General features: G+C 36.9%; 1 protein-coding gene and 1 non-coding gene across 6 annotated transcripts in view; one reads left to right on the top strand and one right to left on the bottom strand.

Annotated features, from left to right (window-relative positions):
* Exoc6b (exocyst complex component 6B) overlaps window positions 1–21,719 on the bottom strand; it is a 470,758-nt gene that overhangs the window by 389,037 nt on the left and 60,002 nt on the right. For 4 of the 5 annotated variants that reach the window (XM_036180693.1, XM_036180694.1, XM_036180697.1 and 1 more), the window contains 2 exons: window positions 6,644–6,809; window positions 1,261–1,308 (listed from right to left, as the gene is read on the bottom strand). In XM_036180693.1, the coding sequence (XP_036036586.1) occupies window positions 1,261–1,308; window positions 6,644–6,809 (214 nt within the window). The remainder of the gene's footprint in view (window positions 1–1,260; window positions 1,309–6,643; window positions 6,810–21,719) is intronic. The other variant, XM_036180698.1, reaches the window with a different exon arrangement.
* Window positions 12,709–12,813, top strand: LOC118580979. The gene has a single exon (XR_004944627.1). It is a non-coding gene; the product is annotated as a small nucleolar RNA U13 (small nucleolar RNA).

Here is a 21,719-nt window from a genome sequence, read left to right as displayed (position 1 = left end):
GAAGGAAGGTGGATGACACAGAAGAATGTACTTCAAGTCAGAAAAGGTTGACTTTGAGATCAGCTTTGTTGATTATTATATAAATTTCAGATCATCTGTTCTTGTTTTCCCATCAATGAAATAGTAGAAGTAACAGTCTTGGTTTTGGAACAAATAAATAAATGGATGTAAAATAGAAAATAAAAAAGTACAAATTAGAAAATTTTAAATGATAAGTTTGTCAATTAATAGAATCAATGATTATTTTTTAAAAGAAATATTTGTTGAGCACTCACTTTTCAACAGTTGCTGTTTAGAAAACCGGAAGAGGTGCACTGATGAATAATGTAAGTAAAATCCCTTAACTATGTGGAGCTAATTCTAACAGAGGGAAACAAACAAAAACAACTACGTAAGTAAAAAACGTACACCAAAAATATGATAGCAAAGTGGAGAAAAACAAAATGAGAAAAAGCAGAAAGAATGCAGGGAATGAGGGTGAGACTGCAATTAGGAATAAGGTCCTGGGGAAGATCTTATTAAGAAATATATAAGCTAGGTGAGGGGCATATCCCTATAACCCCAGGACTCTGGAGACTGAGGCAGGAAGACATTATAAGTCCAAGGCTAGCCTCGACTACAGAGTGAGTTCTAGGCTAGCCTGGGCAACATAATAATATCCTGCTTGAAAAAAAAATACAGATATTTGGTTTATTATCAGACATGAAATAAGTAAATTATTACAAAAAAGGAAGGGGGAAGAGGGAAGGAGAGAGGGAGGGAGGGAGGGAGGGAGGGAGACAGAGAGAGAGAGAGAGAGAGAGGGAGGGAGGGAGGGAGGGAGGGAGGGAGGGAAGGAAAGCTAGTGAGCAAAAGAAAAAGAATATAAACCAGGTATGGTGGCATATGCCAGTAATCACAACAGTGGAGGTAGAAGGATCAGTTCAAAGAAGGCTTGAGTTCCATGAGACCCTTGCTGGGGAAAAAACAAAAAAACATTAAGAGAAGGGTGGAGGCAGGTGAAGATGGAGGAGAAACATTCCAGCAGGTATGGAGGACTACTTAAGGATTTTCTTTTCTTTTTTTTTTTTTAAGACAGCCAAAGGGGCTGCATCTTATTTCATTGTGCCCTGTGGTGTCTGTATTTATTCAGGTAAACACTACAAGAAGTAACAATTCCAACACACTGCTTAAATTCTTATAAGCCACAAAGTGAAGAATAATCATCCAAAAAGAACAGCACAAAACAGAAAAACTTTGTCAAAAGGAAACTGGTCTTACTTCCTTGCCCTCATGTTGCAGTTTTCTATTAGTATCCGTCACTTGGTTCTGCGGAGAGAAGACAATTTAAACTCATAAGAAACAAACACTTGGGTAATAGTTGGATAAAGATCAAATTTTAATATGAAAAGCCTGGGGTAATCTATAGTATCCCAAGATCAAATTGTAACTTTGGACAGAAAAGGGAAAAGGAAAAGAAAAAAAAATGAGAAATAAATAAAATAGAAACTAATCCAAAGAGTTTTACCAGCTGTACAATGTTTAGAAAACAAATGTTAACACAGACATTTCTTATTCACAATTTATTCCTGAAAAGGCTAGGTATAATTTCAACTTTATAATGCAAGTCAAGTTTTTACTAGTTATTTTCTTAATGCTACAAACTGAATTATTTAATAGTTTGGGGTCATTAATTCATAACAGCTTCTAATATTTCCATATCCCCATGAATTCATCATCAGACAGTCAAAAATATGTCACTAAGCCTTAAATGAGCTATGATTTATAATTTAAAGTAACAAGCACACACTTTTTCAATTATCTACTTTTGATGTTTCCACTAACATAAAAAAATAAAATTTTAGAATAGTAATTTCCTTATCATCTCAGACATTATCAAAATATAGACAATATTAACTTCTACACTCTTACATAGAGACTACCTAGGCTTCCACTAGTGACTGGTAATCCTTATACTTTTACTGCATTTCTCAACCCAGTATTTCCCACAGTGTCCCTTAGAGCATCAAGAAATATCAGTTGATGTTATTAACACATAGGCACATATGCATTGCATACATACACACACAGAGGGGAGAATAACAAACACTATAAATGCTCAGGAAAGGAACATAATATGAAATGTTTTCCAAACTTATTTGATTCAAAATCATCTCCAGAAACTAGTTTTTCATAAAACGTATTTTTTTATTTTTTTATCTTAAATTATACACTATATCTGGATAATATAATCTATAGCAGATTAGAGTACACACCCCTACTTTCAAAGACAAAATAAAATCTGACCTCTTCCAGAAAAAAGACTTTATGAAATCTGAGAAAAAGAGGCAATACTCATATTACCTCTTAATTATTTTCCTAAGAGTACCATATATAAAAAACACCATTAACCAATAGACTGTGAGCTCTATGAGAAGCAAGACAGAATATAGCTGCCAAGTGTAAATCTAAGGCATTCACTGAAGCATCACTTCGAAAAGGGGCAGCAATCTATTTCCATTACAATAAAATGGTTTTTCAGGTACAAAACCTCTGCAGTAACTAATGAATAGGAATGCAGCCATATATAAAATGTTATGTGCTGGTGTGGCTAGGTCCCAATGAAACTTTATTTACAGCAATAGAAAGCAAACTGGATTTGGCCTACAAGCCAGAGTTGCTGTGCCTACTCTAAAATAAGAGCAGATCAAATGATGAGAATGACATTCAGATGTCATGTGTCATGAAGGCCACTGACAAACTGCAACATGATTAAACATTCAAGTTTTAGAAGTACCTCACATGAAAAACAAATGAAGTTATTTCACCCCATAGATAAAGGAAAACTCATTGGAGATACTACACACTATACTTGGACCCTGTACACTACACCCCATACCTAAATGATGGCTGCCTCAAATATCTTGAAGAGCTAGAAGAGAGGTTGCTCCTAATAAATGCCTATACCTAGAAAGTAGGATTAAGCTCAAAGTAAGAGAAGCCGTTCAAACAATGTGAATAAAAATGGTATGTTTACAATGAATGACAGCATTATCACCTTCAAAGTACTTATTCAATAATAAATTGGATGCTTTTATCCTATTCTAGAGGTCTCCCAAAATTAAAATTTCCAGTATAACTACATTTAACACTATTGTTCATATTACATCCTTTCTCAGTGTTTCTAACCTCAAACTGATATACACTTTACATTAAGCCTTAGGAATACAGACACATACACAGAGACACCAGAGATACACATGGGGCACAGACATATACACAGAAAGAACACACACACAGGCACACAGAGACATACACATATACATGAATGGAGAGAGACAGAAACAAAGTCACACAGACAGACAGACAGACACACACACACACACACACACACACACACACACACACACACACACACACACACACAATTTCAAGAAACAATGTTTATCTTTACTAGACATACTACACTTTTATTTCCTATTCAATTCTAGTATGCTTAATTTCGAGTTTTGTTAGATGCTGATCGATGTCCACTAAACTGATTCCATGCAAACCATCATCATAAACATCTCTATAGGAGCCTAATCTATGTTAATGGTAAGAAAAACAATAGCTATTTTAATTCAAGCTGATAACTATTCTGTACGCTACATTGAAAAGAGGCTATATCAACTGTCTAGGAAGACACTTCTAATTCAAAAACAGATATGGAAGTGCATTTACATACACACATATGTATAAATACTCATATACAGATGCTAAATAATGAATAATAATAGGAGCCAAAATAATGGGCATCATGGAAAGTGTAATGTCATTGTATTAATTAGTGTTATAAGTAGTTAATTCTTAAACTTTTCCACTTTTAAATTCTTTTCTAGAGTTAAGAATCTCAACATTCATCACCTAGGTCAAACGGGTCCCCTAAAATAGAGCTTACCAGGTGTATAGCTAAACATTATTCCCAACCTTCAGAGTAACCAGTTAGAGTCTGAAGCAATCAAGCATACCAAACACAAAAAACACAGTCAAGTATTCCTTCAGAGGCATTCTGACCAATCTCAAGGAATTTGCAACTTGAATCCATTTAAAGTAGGAGAGAAAATAGGACAAAAGTGAGTACCAATCACCTGGTGAGATTCCAGGCAGTATTCCATACTATCTGCCCTAAATCATATTCCACATCTTTTATATCCTTTGGCCCACTGTGGAACAGGATCCCAAGTATCTGTGAGAGAAGTTTGCAATACACAAGAACTTTAAAAAATGGAAAAGAATAATCATGACTGTGATGGGAGCTGAGGGCTGAATGAGGAAAAACAGCACATTATCAAAAGACTTGTTACATCTAAAATGGGGGAAGCATCTAAGAAGCATAGAGAAGAGAGAATTATTTAATGATGTTGGCAATACCCTGTTTCTCAAGATAGATGAATTCTATCATACATTTCTTAGGATCCAATGTGTTTGAGATTTCAAAATGTTGGAAACTTTTATATAAGTAATGATATTTTATATAACATAGTGCAATCTGTGTATGTTATATAATATCCCACGGCTGGAAACAGTATAGCACCTATATTCAAACACAATGATATTTCTGTAGTTAAACACAAAAATTTACATTTAAATAATTGCAAAATTTAATGGTTTCATATCCATTTAAGTCATGTTTTACAGTCAAATAATTTTTTTTTAACTACTGCAGTTTTATACTATATTTTCTAATAGCTTGCTTAGCCTTTCAATAAATTGTTTCTTTGACTTCAGTGGAAGTGAGGGAGGAGGGATCACAGGAGCAAGTGAGGTCAAGATCATGGGGGGTGGGGGGGAACCACAGAGATAGCTGACCCAAATTGATGAGAGCTTATGGCTCTGGCCTGTCAGCTGGGGAACATGCATGGGACCAAACTAGGCCCTCTGAATGTGAGTGGCAGTTATGTGGCTAGATCTGTTTGGGGAAACCCTGGTAGTGGGACCAGGACTTATCCCAGGTGCATGACATGGCTTTTTGGAACACATTCCCTAGGATGGGATACCTTGCTCAGCCTTGACACAGGGGGGAGGAACTTGGTCCTGCCTCAACTTAGTATGCCAAACTTTGTTGACTCCCCAGAGAGGCCTTACCCTCTCTGAGAAGTGGGTGGGGAGTGGGATGGGGGGACTGGGGGGGGGGGGGGGCAGGAGAATGGATGAGAGGGAAAACTGGGATTGGTATGTAAAATGAAAAAAAAACTTTTTTAAATAAATGGAAAAATATTAAATGGCTGGAAGAAAATTTTTAAAAATTGTTTCTTTGCTTTTATTTTTAGCAATATATTCTTGAGATGAATTTTATATTCGTTGTCAAGTTAACCCCATGCAGAAAAAAAAAAATCCTATTAAGGATTCTATTCAGATTCCAACAAGGAAAATAAAAGCATAAAGACTAGAGAGAAGAAAATAAAACTATTATTTCTGACAGATGAGTTTTCACAGAAAATGTCAAAAATCTAAACTGTTTAATATAGCAGAAATTTAGAATAGTCTTCAGATCAACAAGCAAGGTCACCTGTCTAAGAGAAGGGATTGCCTGAGACCAGTCTCCTTCCTGAACATGAGTCTTCACCCTGGGGCAGCACTCCACAGCTGCCACAGATCTTTCCACCTTGGCCTTTCAAGTAAGTATAGCAGTGCTTTAACTTCTGGGAAGCAGCTTTGTCAGCAAAGACACTGGTGGCTTTAACTGGTGGCTTGAAAGAAGCAGTCACTAGTCACTTGTTCCAATCCACTGGTAGGTATTCCAATTAAACTAACTTAAAAGAGTACTCTTTACATCCAAAAAGCCATAATCTTATTTATGTGGGTTTGGGTATAAATTCCTTTCCTTATTTCATACAAATCCTTATTACACAAAGATACAATGAGACACACCTGTAGTCTCAGCACTTGGTAAGCTAAGAAAGGAGGATCATAAAGTTTGAGGTCAGGCTAGGTTACATAGGAAGAATCTATCTCAAATTATCATCATCATCATCATCATCATCATCATCATGATCTTAGGTGAAGTCAAGAGATGAGAGTGAAGAAATGGCATAGCCAGATGGATGGAACCTGAAGTTTTATACTAAGGATGCTGACTGTGTTCTCTCAAACCTAACCAAAGGGAGCTGCTATGCAGGTTTTTAAACCAGGAAAATAATGTGATCATACCTAAACTGTACATGTACTTTAGTATGATCACTTCATACCAATTTTGTGGTTTTGGTCAGGCTGTGCATGTATCTTCACCTCAATTCTACATTTGAAAAGAGGGAGCAAGGGGCTGAAGAGATGGCTCAGAGGTTAAGAGCACTGACTGCTCTTCCAGAGGTCCTGAGTTCAATTCCCAGCACCCACATGGTGGCTCACAACCATCTGTAATGAGATCTGGTGCCCTCTTGTGCTGTATACATAATAAATAAATAAATCTTTAAAAAGCAAAATAAAATAAAGAAAGAAAGAAAGCTGTCAACTTAAAAAAAGAAAAGAAAAGAAGAGAGCAAACAATATCTATCCCATGAAAATAAAGCAAGCCTGTCCTACACTATGTCACACAGTATGGGCCCTTCCTTCTCTTTCAATCAGAAGTAATCAGAACCCCTGAAGAGGACAGAGGAGCAGATGTCCGGCAGTGGCCCCTTACTTTGAGTTTCTGGGCTTCCCCTCGTACTTTCAGCAGTTCAGTAATAGAGTCCACAAAGCCCTGGTAGTGAAAGTTGCACATTTTCTCAATTTCTCGGTCATGATTGCGGATGCGAGTTTCTAGCTTCTCCATGAATCGTCCATGTTCCTCACCATCATAGACAGACCTTTAAAGAGAAAATGGCATGATGATTATAGCACTTCTGAGAAGAGAATTACAAGATAGAACCTACCACCTACCAGTAAGTTTCAAGCTTAACTTTCAAAGAAAGGAAAGCAATCTTCTAAGGAAAGATACTCAAACTCCTTGTTATTTAGAAAACTGGAGTGGGGAGGATCACTTAAAATCCTCAAATTTAAAGACACAGAATGATATTCATTTTTTAAATTTTTGGTTTCAATTTCAGTATATTCTGTCTCAGCAATAACCTCTATGTTAGGTTATACCAGGAAAGATTTTCATTCCTTCTCTCCAAAGACAAATGACAAACTTGAGGGGGAAAAAAAATCCCAAGGTTCAGAAATTCAGGAACCAGGTATGGTGGAACATAATCCCAGCAATTGGGAAGTGGAGGCAGGAGGATGAGGAATCCAAGGCAAGGCTAACTAAATAGTGTGAGGCCACCCTAAACTATGTAAAGCCTACTCAAAGAAAAATAAGAAGCGAAAAGAAATTTAGAACTTAGACTTATTTAGATAAATAATACCACCCTGGATTTCCTATAAAAAAGAAAATCAAAGTAAGAAAATGTGGATTTTAGCTCACTGATTGTGGGGCCTTGGTTTTGGCACTGTAATTAGCTACATCTTTGGCCAATTCAATTAAGCTCTCTGACCTTCAGAGCGTTCTCATTTACAAAATAGGAAACAGCAATCAATTACAATTTCCCCTGAAGTACTAGCTGAGCATTAAGCTTCCCAATTCTGGCAAACATTGAGAAAGAGCAATTTTGAGGACAGTCAGCAGGTGGTAGTTTTAATCTCCTTATCAGTATCACAGAGTTTCTACTTAGATCTTCACGATTATAACTCTCTCTTCACTTATGTTGTTGACTGACTTTTAAGGCTTACAGTGAGCCTTCAGAGTAGAAAATTTAAAAATTAAAGTAAGAAGTGATTGGGGCAGAGCACCCAGGTCTGTAATCTTAGTATTCAGGAAGCTGAGGCAGGAGCCTGAGTAACAACAGTGAGCTAAACTAGTAGGGCGTCATCTCAAAAAAAAAAACAAAAAAAGGTAGACTTCAAATCTGAAATACACACATCTAAATGAAGGAAGGTAGACACTGTTTAGAGACCCTATATTTTGCATTTTGTGCAAATTCCGCAACTACCAAGCTTTGCGTGAATTTTTGTCTATATGCAAGTGAAAGGATATATAGTTTCCATGTGACTATAAAATAGGTGAAAATACACTTGCATTTTGTGTCTTCAATTACAAATTGCCTCTACCACAGTAAAAAGCAAATGTAAACAGACCTCATAGTTCATTCACATTGACTCAGCATTTCAAATATATTTCAGCATAAGCCATCAATGAACAACAGACCTAGCACGTATAAACGGCAAAAATAAATAAATAAACAATTCTTAAACTCTGAAAAAGTTAGAGATTTACTAAGTTAGCTTTATACTGGCAGTCAGCACTATTCTTAAATAAGTATTGCACTATTTTCTCTTCTGAACAAAGGACTTCAAGTGGAGAAAGACTGCCATCTAGTGATGACCAAATTCTAATATTCCTTACAACATGGATTTGATATAATCAAATAAAACAGACTGCTGAAAAAAATCTAAAAACTACATTTGATCAAATCTGTGGGTCCAAGGCAGAGAATGTAGCTCAACTGGTTAAGGGGAGCCTTGCATACAGAAAGCCCCAGAACTGCATAAAACTGGGCATGGTGGGATATGCCCACTATGTCAACACTAGGGAGGCAAACACAGGAGGATCAGGAGTTTAAGGCCATCCTCAGCTACACAGCAAGTTTGAGGCCAGCCAGGGCTACCTGAGACCTTATCCCCACTCCCAAAAATAAATTAATTAATTAATAAAAGGCAAAATCTTAAAAAGGTTGACTCCTTGAAACATTATTGTACTTCTCTGTGCTTCTAACACAAGATACATAACAGTTAAACAAGACTATGGAACACATAATCATGTGGTTGCCTATCTATGTCATTACAAGAATATTCTAATACTACAAAAAGTAAACAAGAAGAAATGCTTAGAAATTAACAGTGATTTTGATAGCCTAAAGTTTGACACAAGTAAAATGGAGGCCTAAAGAGGATGATTTTCAAAACCTCCCTAATAAACCAAAGGATTTGACAAAGTATATTTGTACATCCTAGTGTGCACTGCTAATAATATACTTTGATACATCATAGTGGTTCCATATCCCTCTGCCACCTAGATTTCAAAAGCATATTTGAAAAGTTTTTAACTGATAAAGTGGCACTTAAAGTTTAAATTCAGCAAATATTTACTATTATCCTACACTAAACCACTACAGAATTATATGACTTGCATAAAGCCAAAATCAGCTTCAATCTGTTTTTTCCAAAGACAAGATAGGAGCCATGTAGGGTGATACACACTTATAACCTCTGCACTCAGGAGGCTGAGGTCAGCCAGGACTAAAGAGGAAGGCCTTGTGAGAAGGTAGAATGGGAGCTGGACTGTAGGAACCTCTGCACTTCGGAGGCAGATTTCTGTAAGTTTGAGGCCAGGCTGGTCTACAGAGCAAGTTCAAGTTCCGTCTTTGTAGCCCTGGCTGCCCTGGAACAAAGACCAACCCAGTCTCAGAGGGGGGAGGGGGGAAGAAGGAGGGAGGGAGAAAAGTTAAAGTGAGGAATTCCATTGCAGGATGAACCAGTTGTGGATTAGCTGTATCTACATAGCAACTATTGACTTTTTTGTTTGAGTCCCAACTCTGGTGTTTCACCTTCCTATCCTACCACAAGAGGTAAACACTTAAGTTAGTTACCTTGTCAGTGATCAGTTAACATATGGGTGTGTGATACAACTTTCACCAATGAGAAGGGAAATTTGTTAGTGAAAAACCAAACAAAATATCCCCTGGAGGATGCAGAAAAAGAGGTTGCTTTTCTTACCTTACACACTGCCCTGTGAAAATAAGACAGGTGAAGCAACTACCCTAAAAGAGAGGAAATTGTGCCAATAATCTGGGCTTTAAAAGAAAATACCTGGGTTCTGGACTGTGGAGAGAGAAATCCTGAACAGCTGTCTCCAGATATTCTACATGTCAGTCAATTTCCAACTATTTAAGCCAATTTCCCTCTTATAGTCTGCTATTTAGCAAAGTATCCTACATGACAGAATGTTGTGCAATTTTCAAGGTAGCAGGCAAATCAAAAAAGACAGACCACAATCAGTATCCACTAAGGATACTCCAGTCTCCAGCCTCAAATTTCCTTCCCCTTTTCTTCCATTTCAAAGTAAATCTCATCTACTCTTACACCCACAGCTCGAACCTAACTTCTGAGAAACCATCTCCAATCACTTAGAGCCTTTCATGCCAACCTTGTTTGTAACTACTGCCCTCACAAAATTTATTAAACTATATTCTAATGGCCTGTTCAATTATCAATCTCCTCATACTAGAACATTAGTTTCCCCTTGGGCAAAGATTGTCTTACCCATTTTTATCTCCAGGTGCTTTAAAGGAGATAAAATCATGGTGGAAAGATTCTACCATGCACACGGAAAATGTGCAAAGAGGGAAGAGAAGACAATGCATGTGGATTTACCCATCTACAGCGGTGGGAACAAGAGTAATGCAGGAGACCAAACATATCTACTGAGATGTCATGAGACCAAAGAGAACTTAAGACACACAGGACTAAGCATTTTAGTTTTGGGTTTTGGTTTTGATTACCCAAGAAAAAAATCCCAGAGTTTGTTCTGGTCTTTCCTTTTTCGTATATCTTTTTTAATTTGCCATGGTTTTATCCCTCAAACATTTTCTCCTCATTAAACTCCATAAAAGCATCATTAGTATTTTTGTTTATTCCAAAAGTTAAAAATAAAGTGGAAAAACAGATTTGAGCATGATGTTGAAAGAGAACTACAAGAGGTCAAATGGAGTTTATATCCCTTTTCTTTATTTCAGTATGTCTATTGATTGTATTCAAATTTCAGTATTACAATTTGAATGCTCTGGGTACAAAAGAAAATAAACCATTGCATATCATCATCAGTACCTGGAGAAGCATACTGTAATCAATGATATCTAAACTGAGCACAAAACCTGTGACAGCTAATATTGTTGATCTGTCAACTTGTCTAGGATCACCTTGGAAACAAGCCTCTCGGAATGGCCATGATGCTGTTTCTAGATTAGATTTAACCAATCCGGAAAGACTTATTTTATATGGGCTACAGCAGTGGTTCTGAATCTTCCTAATACTGCATTTTCAGTATTTCAGTATTAAACATTTTCAGAAGTTTAGTCCATTATCATCATGGTTCAGCAAGGTGACATACAAGTAGACATGGTACTAGAGAAGTGGCTGAGAGTCCTACATCTTGACTTGAAGGCAACAGGAAATTGTCTGGGTGTAGCCTTAACATAGGAGACCTCAAAGTCACCCCCACAGTAACATAGTTCCTCCAACACAGCCACACCTACTCCAATAAGGCCACACCTCCTTTTGGGAGTCATTTTCTTTCAAACCACCACAACCCCCAACCATAAATTTTTGTTGCTACTTCATAACTCTAATTTTGCTACTGTTATGAATAATAATGTAAATATCTGTGTTTTCTGATGGTCTTAGGTATCCCCTAACAAAGGTTGAGAAACACTGGGCTAGTGTCTATGACACAGTTAAAAGGAAGAAGCAAGCTGAACACCACCATCTCATTGTTGGAACATGATCCATAAATGAAGCTGTGTGAGATTTCTAAGACACTGTAAGAAACTCCAAGTAAACAAGACAAGAGCATTGTAACTTCTTTTCCTCTGTAACAAGTTGTTCTTGGAATGTGCTTTCATGGTCCTCCCAGGTATAATAATAGAAGTTACCCATCATCTTACCCATTATTATTCAGAATGATGTTTCCAAGCATGACTTGCCCTCCTGACTGTATACAGCCTAAATCATGTGACCTTTACTCATATGACCTTGCTCAACCCTCAAGAATACCCTCAGAATATAAATTGTCTGGTGCTCTGAATAAAGTTGGCTATTGCATGAGACTTCAGTCCGCCTCATTTTTAGGCTCTACTCTCCCAGGTTCACACCACCAACTAGAATGGTTAACATTTCAAAACTATATTTTCTGGCTGTGGTGCAATGCAACCAAGTGCCTTCTACTTTTGCCACCCTGCCTTCCCCAACATGATGGAACTGTATCCCCTTGAACTGTAAACTAAAATAAACCCTTCCTGAAGTTACTTCTTGTCACGTATTTGATCAAAGTAATACAAAAAGCAACTAATATATTATCAAAATGTTTTTATGATACCTCATAACAGCAAACATATTCCAATCCTTTTCTATCTTTGCAGATCCCAATGTACCTGGCTTCACCAAGACAGCACAGACAACAAAGATGATGCTGTGAGGGAATTCTGCCTCAGGCAAGAAGGGAAGCACTTCTTTTCAAAGAGTGGGCACTTTCAAAAGTATAGGTTAAAAACAGGATGGGGCAGCCTCGGCTGGCACCTAGCCAAAGAGCCTATTAAAGAATGTGGCTTGGGCTAAATACAACTAGAAAAGTCTCAGAAGAGAATTTGTCACAAAACATCAGACAAATCAACAACAGAAATCAAACATGAAATAAACTAATGAAAACAAGGTCAGTCCAAATTAAGGATATAGAGACTGTCATAACTAATACCATGGTAATATCCTATTGGAACAAAACATCATCATTAGTAGCTGAAGATATAAAGGCTCAACAAAGTTTATCAGTGGCTTCATTTTTGTCCTTTGTACAAATTTGTGTTAAAAGAAAAAGATTTGTTCCATTGCTTTTTTTTTTTTTTTAGCTGAATCATAATGTTTCTAGTTATAAGAAATAAGAGTACTTGAGGCAGGATCTTTTTTTGGTTCATAAGCATGATGATTAAGTATTCACATCATTGTGTGACACATACCTCCCTCAAACCTTATTATAAAACCAGGTACTTTACCCATCTGACATAAGAAAAAGAATCCTGAGCTACTTAGTAACCTCATCTGTGATATAGTGAGATCCTGTCTTTAAAGAAATAACAATTCATTAATTAATTATATAATTAATTCATTTTTAAAAACATGAAAACCAGGCAGGGTGGTGTATGCCTGTAATCCCAGCATTCAAAGGCATAAGTAGGAGGACCACTGCAAATTCAAGGCCAGCCTGATCTCCATAGTGAGTCCAAGCCAATCAGAGCAATTTAAAACTCCATAATTAAGTCCCTAACACTGAAGACCCTGAGGGATGGAAAAATAATAAAGTTGTTTCCATCCAAAAAAAACGTGATAGAGAGCGAAGTAGCAAAATAAGATGATGCTCCCTGTGAGCAATGCAAAGTACTGCATACACTATGAAAAACACTACTACTCATAAATCTTAATAATCTAAATTAAGGTTCTAGATCATTAGTACATAACTTCTCAGTAAAGAACATCACGAACATCTGAAGTTACTGGAGGTAAAAAAAAAAAGAGAGAGAGAAATCAAGGTTTTGCTAACCACCTACACCTTCATACTCCTGTTATATACAGGAGAGACAGCCTCCAGCCCTCAAAAAGAATAAAGCCAAGGTATCTCCGTGAAGGGTTAAGGGAGACTACAAGGAAATCTTGCTCTTCTCGTACTGATTCTGATTGCAGGAGGGAAAAACAAAAAACTTCCAATCATTTTAAACCAAAGAACAAGTCCCATAGTCATATTATTACTATCTGTGCAGTCTGGGGAAATGTCAAATTCTTTATTTTAGGTCCAGGTATGGAGATGCATTTCTTTTATCCCAGCATTAAGAAGTCAGAAGCAGAAGGATCAATCACTTGAGCTGAGGAGTTGAAGACTAGCCCAGGAAACAGCAAAACATCATCTCAAGAATAATAATTATTTACTTTAGAAGCAATCTCCTTCCCAGTGTCCACAGATAACTGGCTGAACATAAATCTTCTCTAGAGAAATATTCCTTAACCCATATTTCTAAGACTTCTGAAAAGTAATAGTTTTTTAAGGTAGAAAATAAGTACCAAAAAAGAAAGAAAGAAAAAGAGAGAGAGAAAGAGAGAAGGGAGGAAGGAAGGAAGGAAGGGAGGGAGGGAGGGAGGGAGGGAGGGAGGGAGGGAGGGAAGAAGAAAGAGAAAAAGGAAAAAGAAATCTTAGAACCTGGACAGGGAAAAAAAAAGCTTAAAAAGAATCAAAAGAAACACAAACTATGGATCAAGATTTGCCCAGGCTTAAGCTGGTAAGTATAAATTAAAAATAAATGTGATATATGCAAAGAAATAGTAAACATTTAAACCAAAACAAAAAGAATACTAAACATTTAATTCCAAGGCTGAGGGAATTACAAAATTACTATCAAAAGCAAATAGGCAGAGCCAGAGAGATGGCTCAGCAGGTAAAAAGCACCTGCTGTTTACAATCTGAATTCCATTCCTCAGACCAATATAATAGAAGGAAAGAATCAAATTTGGCAAGTCGCCCTCTGATCTCCACCCAGGCTACACATATATAGATACGTATAAATAAATGTAATAAAAAAAATTAATGTTATAGGAGGGGTAGTGATGGCACATGCCTTTAATCACAGCACTCCGGAGGCAAGGCAGGCAGATCTCTGTGAGTTCAAGGCCAGCCTGGGCTACAGAGTAAATTCCAGGAAAGGCACCATAGTTATACAGAGAAACCCTGTCTCGAAAAACAAAACAAAACAAATTTAATGTTATAGAAAGCAATAATAGTCCATTTTTGAAGGAATATACTTAAAAATCTGTTGAAACACTTGGTTACCTTTCATCTGGAGTGGTATAAGGTGAGTTATTTCTTCATAGCCATGGTGTCACCATTTACTCTTAACCCTCATACTGACAATACAAATCTGAAATGACCCTTACCTTAGGAAACCATGTGTGGTTTGGGGTAAATTCCACCAAAAATACTAACCTCCCCTCCATTACCCTAAAGCTCTTAAACAAACACCTCATTCAATACTCCAGTCACACTAAAGAACAGGCCTAAGAATAAATGGGTGCCATTAAGGAAGGACATTCACTGGCAAAGGGTTAATATTCTTTTGCTTGAAAATGTTTATTTGCTCATATCTTTGAAAGGGGGCTACACTAAAACCACATACACAAGATTTATTTACATATCTATCTCTCCCACAGGACCTTGAGTTCCTTGAGAGTTCACACCTAGAACAAGGCCTACATTCCACAGAGAAGGCATTATAAAGGGCCTATAGCAGGACCCAAAGATCTTTCAACTTTCCAAAACTGGATAAGCTCTAGAGTTGATAATAAACACTCACTAAAAAAGTAAATTCAAGTCCTATTACTGCAAATAATCTGTATTTTAGCTAAAATGCTAATACAGGAAGAAGCAAAGGAAAAGAAGAAAGAAGGCTCACGGGAATTTCTTACAGAAGAGTGTCTGGGAATAATTTGTTATTTCCCTAGCTCCCCCAGAGCCCTTCTGGAAGCTGGGAGCAAAAAAGCCTGGCTCTAAGGGGAGCTGGTGTTTCTAGTCCTTGCTGCCAGTCGAGGGGAGGGTGACAGCAGTCCCTAAGGGCTTTTAGGAAAAATTGCTTCCAGGTGGAAATTTTTTATGGTACTATGCAGCCTGCAGCCTTTTAAAAAAAAAAAAAAAAAAAAAAAACACCTTCACAACTACTGATGATTAAACCATGGACAATCAGGCTGCAACAATGGAAACAGTCAGACAGCTTCCAAACAGCATGGTAATATGCTCCAAATTACAAAGTTAACTCTCAAAGGAGAGAAAAACAATCTTTGGCAAAGTTTTTAGTTTTGTTCTTTAAGGGGAAAGGCAGCGTGGTGTTTATTAAAGATTTGTATCTGGAAGACTGTGAAGTGGCCAAGAACTCTCTATGATAATGATAAGCATCAGTACCCAACCAGGCCCACACAACACAGCCATACAAAGGGGACAGGGACAACCCTCAATGTTCTGTCACCTACCAATTTTTATACTTTAGTCTGGCTTGGATTGAAGGCTCCATTCAGCCCTTCTATCACTGTCAGAGTACCCACTGAACTCTCACCTCATGTCAGGAGGAAAAGCAAGATCAACTTACACCTGAATATGGTATTGAAAACTGGGTTCGGGTGTGTATATTTACAGGAGGGTGGGGGAGCCTTCAAGTGTGTCTGTGTTCAAAGTGAGTAACAACTCAAAGAATATGGGGGTGAGGGTTACATTGTTAGCCATGAAAAAAGTACAGAAAAACTAATCATATGACCATCCAGAAATTGAATCTTGGCAATCTTACTATTACCATGTCACTCAAACAGAAAAGGGTACCCCTAACTCACCATTTCTAAACCATAATAATATGAAGTATCTTTTTCAAGATAACTCAGCTATTCTCCAATATAACTGTGGTGGTTTGAATAAGAACAGGCTCATATATTTGAATGCTTAGTCATCCTGGAGTGACACTATTTGAAAAGAATTAAGAGGTGTGACTTGTTGGAGGAAGTGTGTCACTAGGAGTAGGCTTTGAGGTTTCAAAAGCCCATGCCAAGCCCAGAGTCTCTCTCTTCCAGTAACTGTGGATCTTGAGGTAAAACTCTCCGCCACTTCTCCAGCACCATGTCTACCTACATGCCACCATGCTCCCTGCCATGAGAATAATGGACTAAACCTTGACTTTGTAAACAAGCCCCAATTAAATGTTTTCTTTCCTAAGAATTGCTATGTTCATGGTGTCTCTTCACAGCAATAGAACACTGATTAAGACAATAACCCTCCTGGAGTAGTTATCACCAGTTTGCACATGAAACAATCTTTCCAAGACTTCAAACACAGAAATAGTTTCCTTTATCACTACTAGAAATACCACAATTTTATCAATAACAATGAAAAATAAAAGGTGAGAGGAAATAAAAGGTGAGAGGAAAGAAGTTTTTTAAAAGAGTAGAAAAGAAAGAAAACAGGTTGGGGATTTAGCTCAGTGGTAGAGCGCTTGCCTAGCAAGTGCAAGGCCCTGGGTTCGATCCTCAGCTCAAAAAAAAAAAAAAAAAAAGAAAGAAAGAAAGAAAAAGAAAGAAAGAAAGATAAAAACAATAAGATATGTAAACCATACGTTCACTCAACAGCAAATATATCCAAATATTTACATATTTACATTCCTAGGGGAATAGAAAGGACAGTAATAAATATCTTGATAAATAAATGTAACTCTCCCTTTTTTTTTTTTTTTTTTTTTTGCTGTTTTGTAGTTTTGGTTTTTTGTTTTTTTTTTTTAACCCTGCCTGGCCTGGAACTCACTATATAAACCAGGCTAGCCTCTGTCTCTGACAAGAGAGTATTGGGATTAAAGGTGTACACCACCATGCCTGACTACAATTCTTATTTTTTAACTTTCTGTGTTCCTATTATTTTACTTAAATATACAAGTGTTATTTTTATGATTGAACAAAGAAAATGCATTTAAAGAATCTAGAACAGTACTAGATTCACAGTAAATGCCAGTAAGATGTTAATTAAAATAAACATTAAATAAGAACAAACACTTTGGGGTTAATGTAAGGCCTAATTTTTAACAATTATTAAAATAAAATAAAATAAAAAAATATGGAATGGTAGCCTCAAGTAGGGGCACACATCTGTAATCTCAGATCCCAAGAGGAACAGGTAAGAAGATTGTCACAAGTTACAGGGCTACAAAACTGATCTCAGGGGTGAAAGATAATAAATACTGTTAAAAGTGCTGGCTGGGTGGTGGTGGCGCACATCTGTAATCCCAGAACTCGGGAGGCAGTGGCAGGTGGATTTCTGTGAGTTTGAGGCCAGCCTGGTCTACAGAGCTAGTCCAGGACAGGCTCCAAAGCTACAGAGAAACCCTGTCTCAAAAAGACAAAAAAAAAAAAAAAAAAGTGCTTATATAGTGTGCATGAAGCCTTGGGTTGCTCAGCACAGAATAAACTAGGCTGGTGACAAGGCCCATAATCCAGCACTTGAGAGATGGAAATATCAAGGTCAGAGTCAACCTTAGCTACTGACTAAGCTTAAGAGCAGCCTAGGATACATGAGACTGTCTGAAGAAATAAATTATTAAGAAATACAAAATAAAAATGAAATGTCTTTTTCATCTACTCTCCTAAAAATTGATTATAATCTCAAAATTAAGTGAATTAGTGTGCTTTCATTATTTCTCAGGAGGGATTGGGGAAAGAAAGAGCTCCAGTGGTTGCTATGATAGAATCTCTTGTCTGTTTCTAAAACACCTAACTTGTACACTAGAAACACAGGCCTTTCTCTTGCATCCTAGTTCATTCACATTATCTACAAAAACTCCTTACCAACAGCATAAAACTATTTTTAAAAATTTCATGGACTATGGTGGAACAAGCCTATAATCCCAGAACCCAGGAGACAGAAAAAGCAAGAAAATCACACGTTCAAAGCTAGCCAGGGAAACACAGTGAGTCTGTCTTAAAAAGAAAACACATGAGCGTATGTGGAAGGGGTGGAGAATTAAAGTTAAAAAAAAAAATTAAACTTTCATGTCTTAGACCAAAGTTAAACCAACACACACATTTCCATTAGATATCAAATAGGCCTCTCTTTTTTTTTTCTTTTTTTGTGCCTTTTGAGGACAGCCCAAAGAATAATTTTTTAATTACTTCTGTTTAGCACAGCAATGTATAGAAAAGAATAAAATCTCAGAGGTGATACAGTCCAATTTCACAGCATGACAAGTTTTTCCAGATCTCTCCATCAACTACTAGTTCAGCTTCTGCTGCCACATTTAACAAAAAGTCCATTCACTACAGTGCAACCAATCCTAACATCAACAGCAATTGCAAAGTTCTAAAAACCAAAGTTTGCTTTCTTATAATTTTCATCATTATCTTAATTTTGCCCTCAAAGAACTAGATATACTAGGTCCTGATCTCTCCTTCCCTAGTCCATGGTAAAAAACCTCAAATTATTCAAATATCGCATACAAGTACAATTCAGTGCAAGTTTCCACTCTGAGGACAAGTTCCAGTGGAGTCTATTCTTAAAGTATAACAAAATGGGTCATGAAGCTCAATGATCAAGAGTACCGGTTACAAAGCCAGATTTCTTAGATTCAAGTATTGTTTCTGTGACTTATTAGCTGGTAAGCATGGCTAAGTTATTGAACTTTTTCTATACTTCAAATTCCAGCTCAGGGAAATTCAGATTAAAAATAGCTATTACTTCATGTGGCTAAATGAAACACTAACAACAGTGGTAGGTACACAATGCATACTATAAACATTAGCAAATACTAAAGCAAAAGCACAATCAGACAAGGAATGTAACATCTCTGTCCAGATTACTTGGCTTCTAAAAAAAAAAACAAAATGCCATGCTTATTCACAGTCATATCATGCTATGTATTGTAGATGTAACCGTCTTGTTAAATAAGAAACATAGAGCCAGTTGCAGAGTTAACCAACCATAGAAGACCTGGAGGTCTGTACAAACAGGCAGTGATGAGGAGGTCATGTGGCTGTGTCCTTGAACACACAGAGATCTACCTAGCTCTGCCTCCCAAGTGCTGGGATTAAAGGCGTGCACCACTACTGCCCAGCTTCTGCTATGGCTAGCTCTGACCCCAAGGCAACTTTATTAATATACAAATAAAATCACATTTTACAAAGATAGTATCACCACAGTGTAGGGCACTTATATTCAGAAGAAATCTTTTATTGTCTTTATATATTGCTACACTCATTCAACTGTTATTAACCTATGATTTACTAGCTATTTATCATAGTTTTTTGAGACTTTTCATGACAGTGACTTTTATCATTCAACCTTCTCAAAGAAGATTCACTATAAAAAGGAATGAAACTCAAGCAACTTCTAAGAGCTAAGGAAGAACCCTGGAAAGCAGAAACATGTGAATGGAAAGTTTCTGGTGTGCAGTTTTTTGTTGTTGTTGTTGTTGTTCTTTTTTTTCAGAGCTGAGGACCGAACACAGGGCCTTGCGCTTCCCAGGCAAGTGCTCTACCACTGAGCTAAATCTCCAACCCTGGTGTGCAGTTTTTTAAAGAAGGATGTGAAAAGGTTAATGTTCAACCTTTAAGACAGTTAAGGAAATAGACTTCACTTCCTCGGGCCAGTGTTCAGCCCCCAACTGTGCCTAACTTGGAAAGAACTTGTCACGAGTCAAGGCTTTTCATATCCCTCCCTTTTGAAGCACAATGGAAACAATTCCCCTAGAACAAAGGATTACGTCAGTGAACTCTCTGCTCTTTCAAGTTGGAAGGACAGTTGATTCACACCATGTGTCGGAGAGAAACACCAGTTAGAACCAAGTGAGATAAATTTTGGGCCTACAGAGCTGTTTAATATTAAACTGTAATAAATCATCTTTACAGCAAATTATAAACAAAATATTTTGTTTACCCTCCCTCTCATATGTTCCTTCCTTGAAAAGAAATTTTAAGACAATTCATAATTTTTGAGGCCACAGATGCTCCACCAAAAAATCATTTTCAAATGTCAGCATCTAGACCCTACAACTAGATGACATTCCCAACAGCCTGCCCTAGTGCACAGAAAGACTTCCTAGATGGCCCCTTTTGTTCCAAGATCAGGTTAGGTTAGTGGTCATAGTATTAGTTTTGTGATCAACCCACACAGAGGTACCTTAGTATCCACTATAGTTAATAATTTTTCTTAATACCCGAACCAAGAAATCAAATATATGGTCAACTATAAAAATAATACAAAACTGGTTTTATTCTTAAGACTGAAAGATAATCAAAGCTGGGGGGAAATTAACTATATGACTTTAGGTCAAGAAGGGGTTAAAATCAGGTCTTAAAATTGAACAGAATGAATGCTAACAAAACTCAAACAATAAAATTAACAATGAAAAATAAAAGTTTAAGAAACACTACTTCAATAATGTTAAATGTTTTCATGAAACGTAACACGGTGAGAGACATCTCTCTGAAAAAGCTACGGTCACCAAAGCTATGTGATCAGTTCAATACAGGAACTAGCAGACTATAAAGGTCAAGAGATGCATGACTACAATCTATAAGAAACCTACCTTTAGCCAGGCAGTGGTGGCGCACGCCTTTAATCCCAGCACTGGGAGGCAGAGACAGGCAGATCTCTGTGAGTCCGAGGCCAGCCTGGGCTACAGAGTGAGTTCCAGGAAAGGTGCAAAGCTACACAGAGTAACCCTGTCTCGAAAAACCAAAAAAGAAAAAAAGAAATCTACCTTTGTTCCAGGTTATGTTCATCACTCAACCTAGCATGGGTCAGATTACTTCCATAGGGAAGCTGATACTCTATACATATTAAACCTGAACTAAAAACACTGATCATCTGACATAGTCCCAATCATCACCAAAGAAATAAAGACAGAAATATATTGCTTCCTCCAAAAATTTATATTTAGGACACTCTAAAAGCTATGAAACAACACTATCTCATTCTAGTTCTTTGATGAATAGAGTAACTTGATTATTCAACTAATGAGAAATAACAATTTTTAATGTTTAATGATGAGTAACATTTTTTAATGTTTAAGTTGTACCAAAATGGAAAAAAATAAACTTTTAAAAGGGAAGAGAAATGTGACTATTAAATAAAATAATCAATTGGCCCAGAAAAGTAATAGAATTTTTTTTCTCAAAAATTTAACAATATTGGAAATGCTGCATGGTCTAAGTAATTTCCAACCATATGTTTCATTTGATATGTATTTACTAAGAAGAAAAAGATGTTTAAAATGTTTCCCTTTGAGGGAGCCTATATTGTAATTAATGAAGAAGTACACCAGAAACTACAATTAATAATAATTACAAAGCTGATGGAAAGTAGTACCTAAAGCTGTTTGTGCACTTAAGTATTACACCAATATGAA

The sequence above is a fragment of the Onychomys torridus genome, chromosome 3 (genome assembly GCF_903995425.1).
Source record: "Onychomys torridus chromosome 3, mOncTor1.1, whole genome shotgun sequence".
Lineage (NCBI taxonomy): Eukaryota > Metazoa > Chordata > Mammalia > Rodentia > Cricetidae > Onychomys > Onychomys torridus.
The sequence above is the reverse complement of the archived record's forward strand: the minus strand, read 5'-3'. Positions and strand labels throughout refer to the sequence as shown.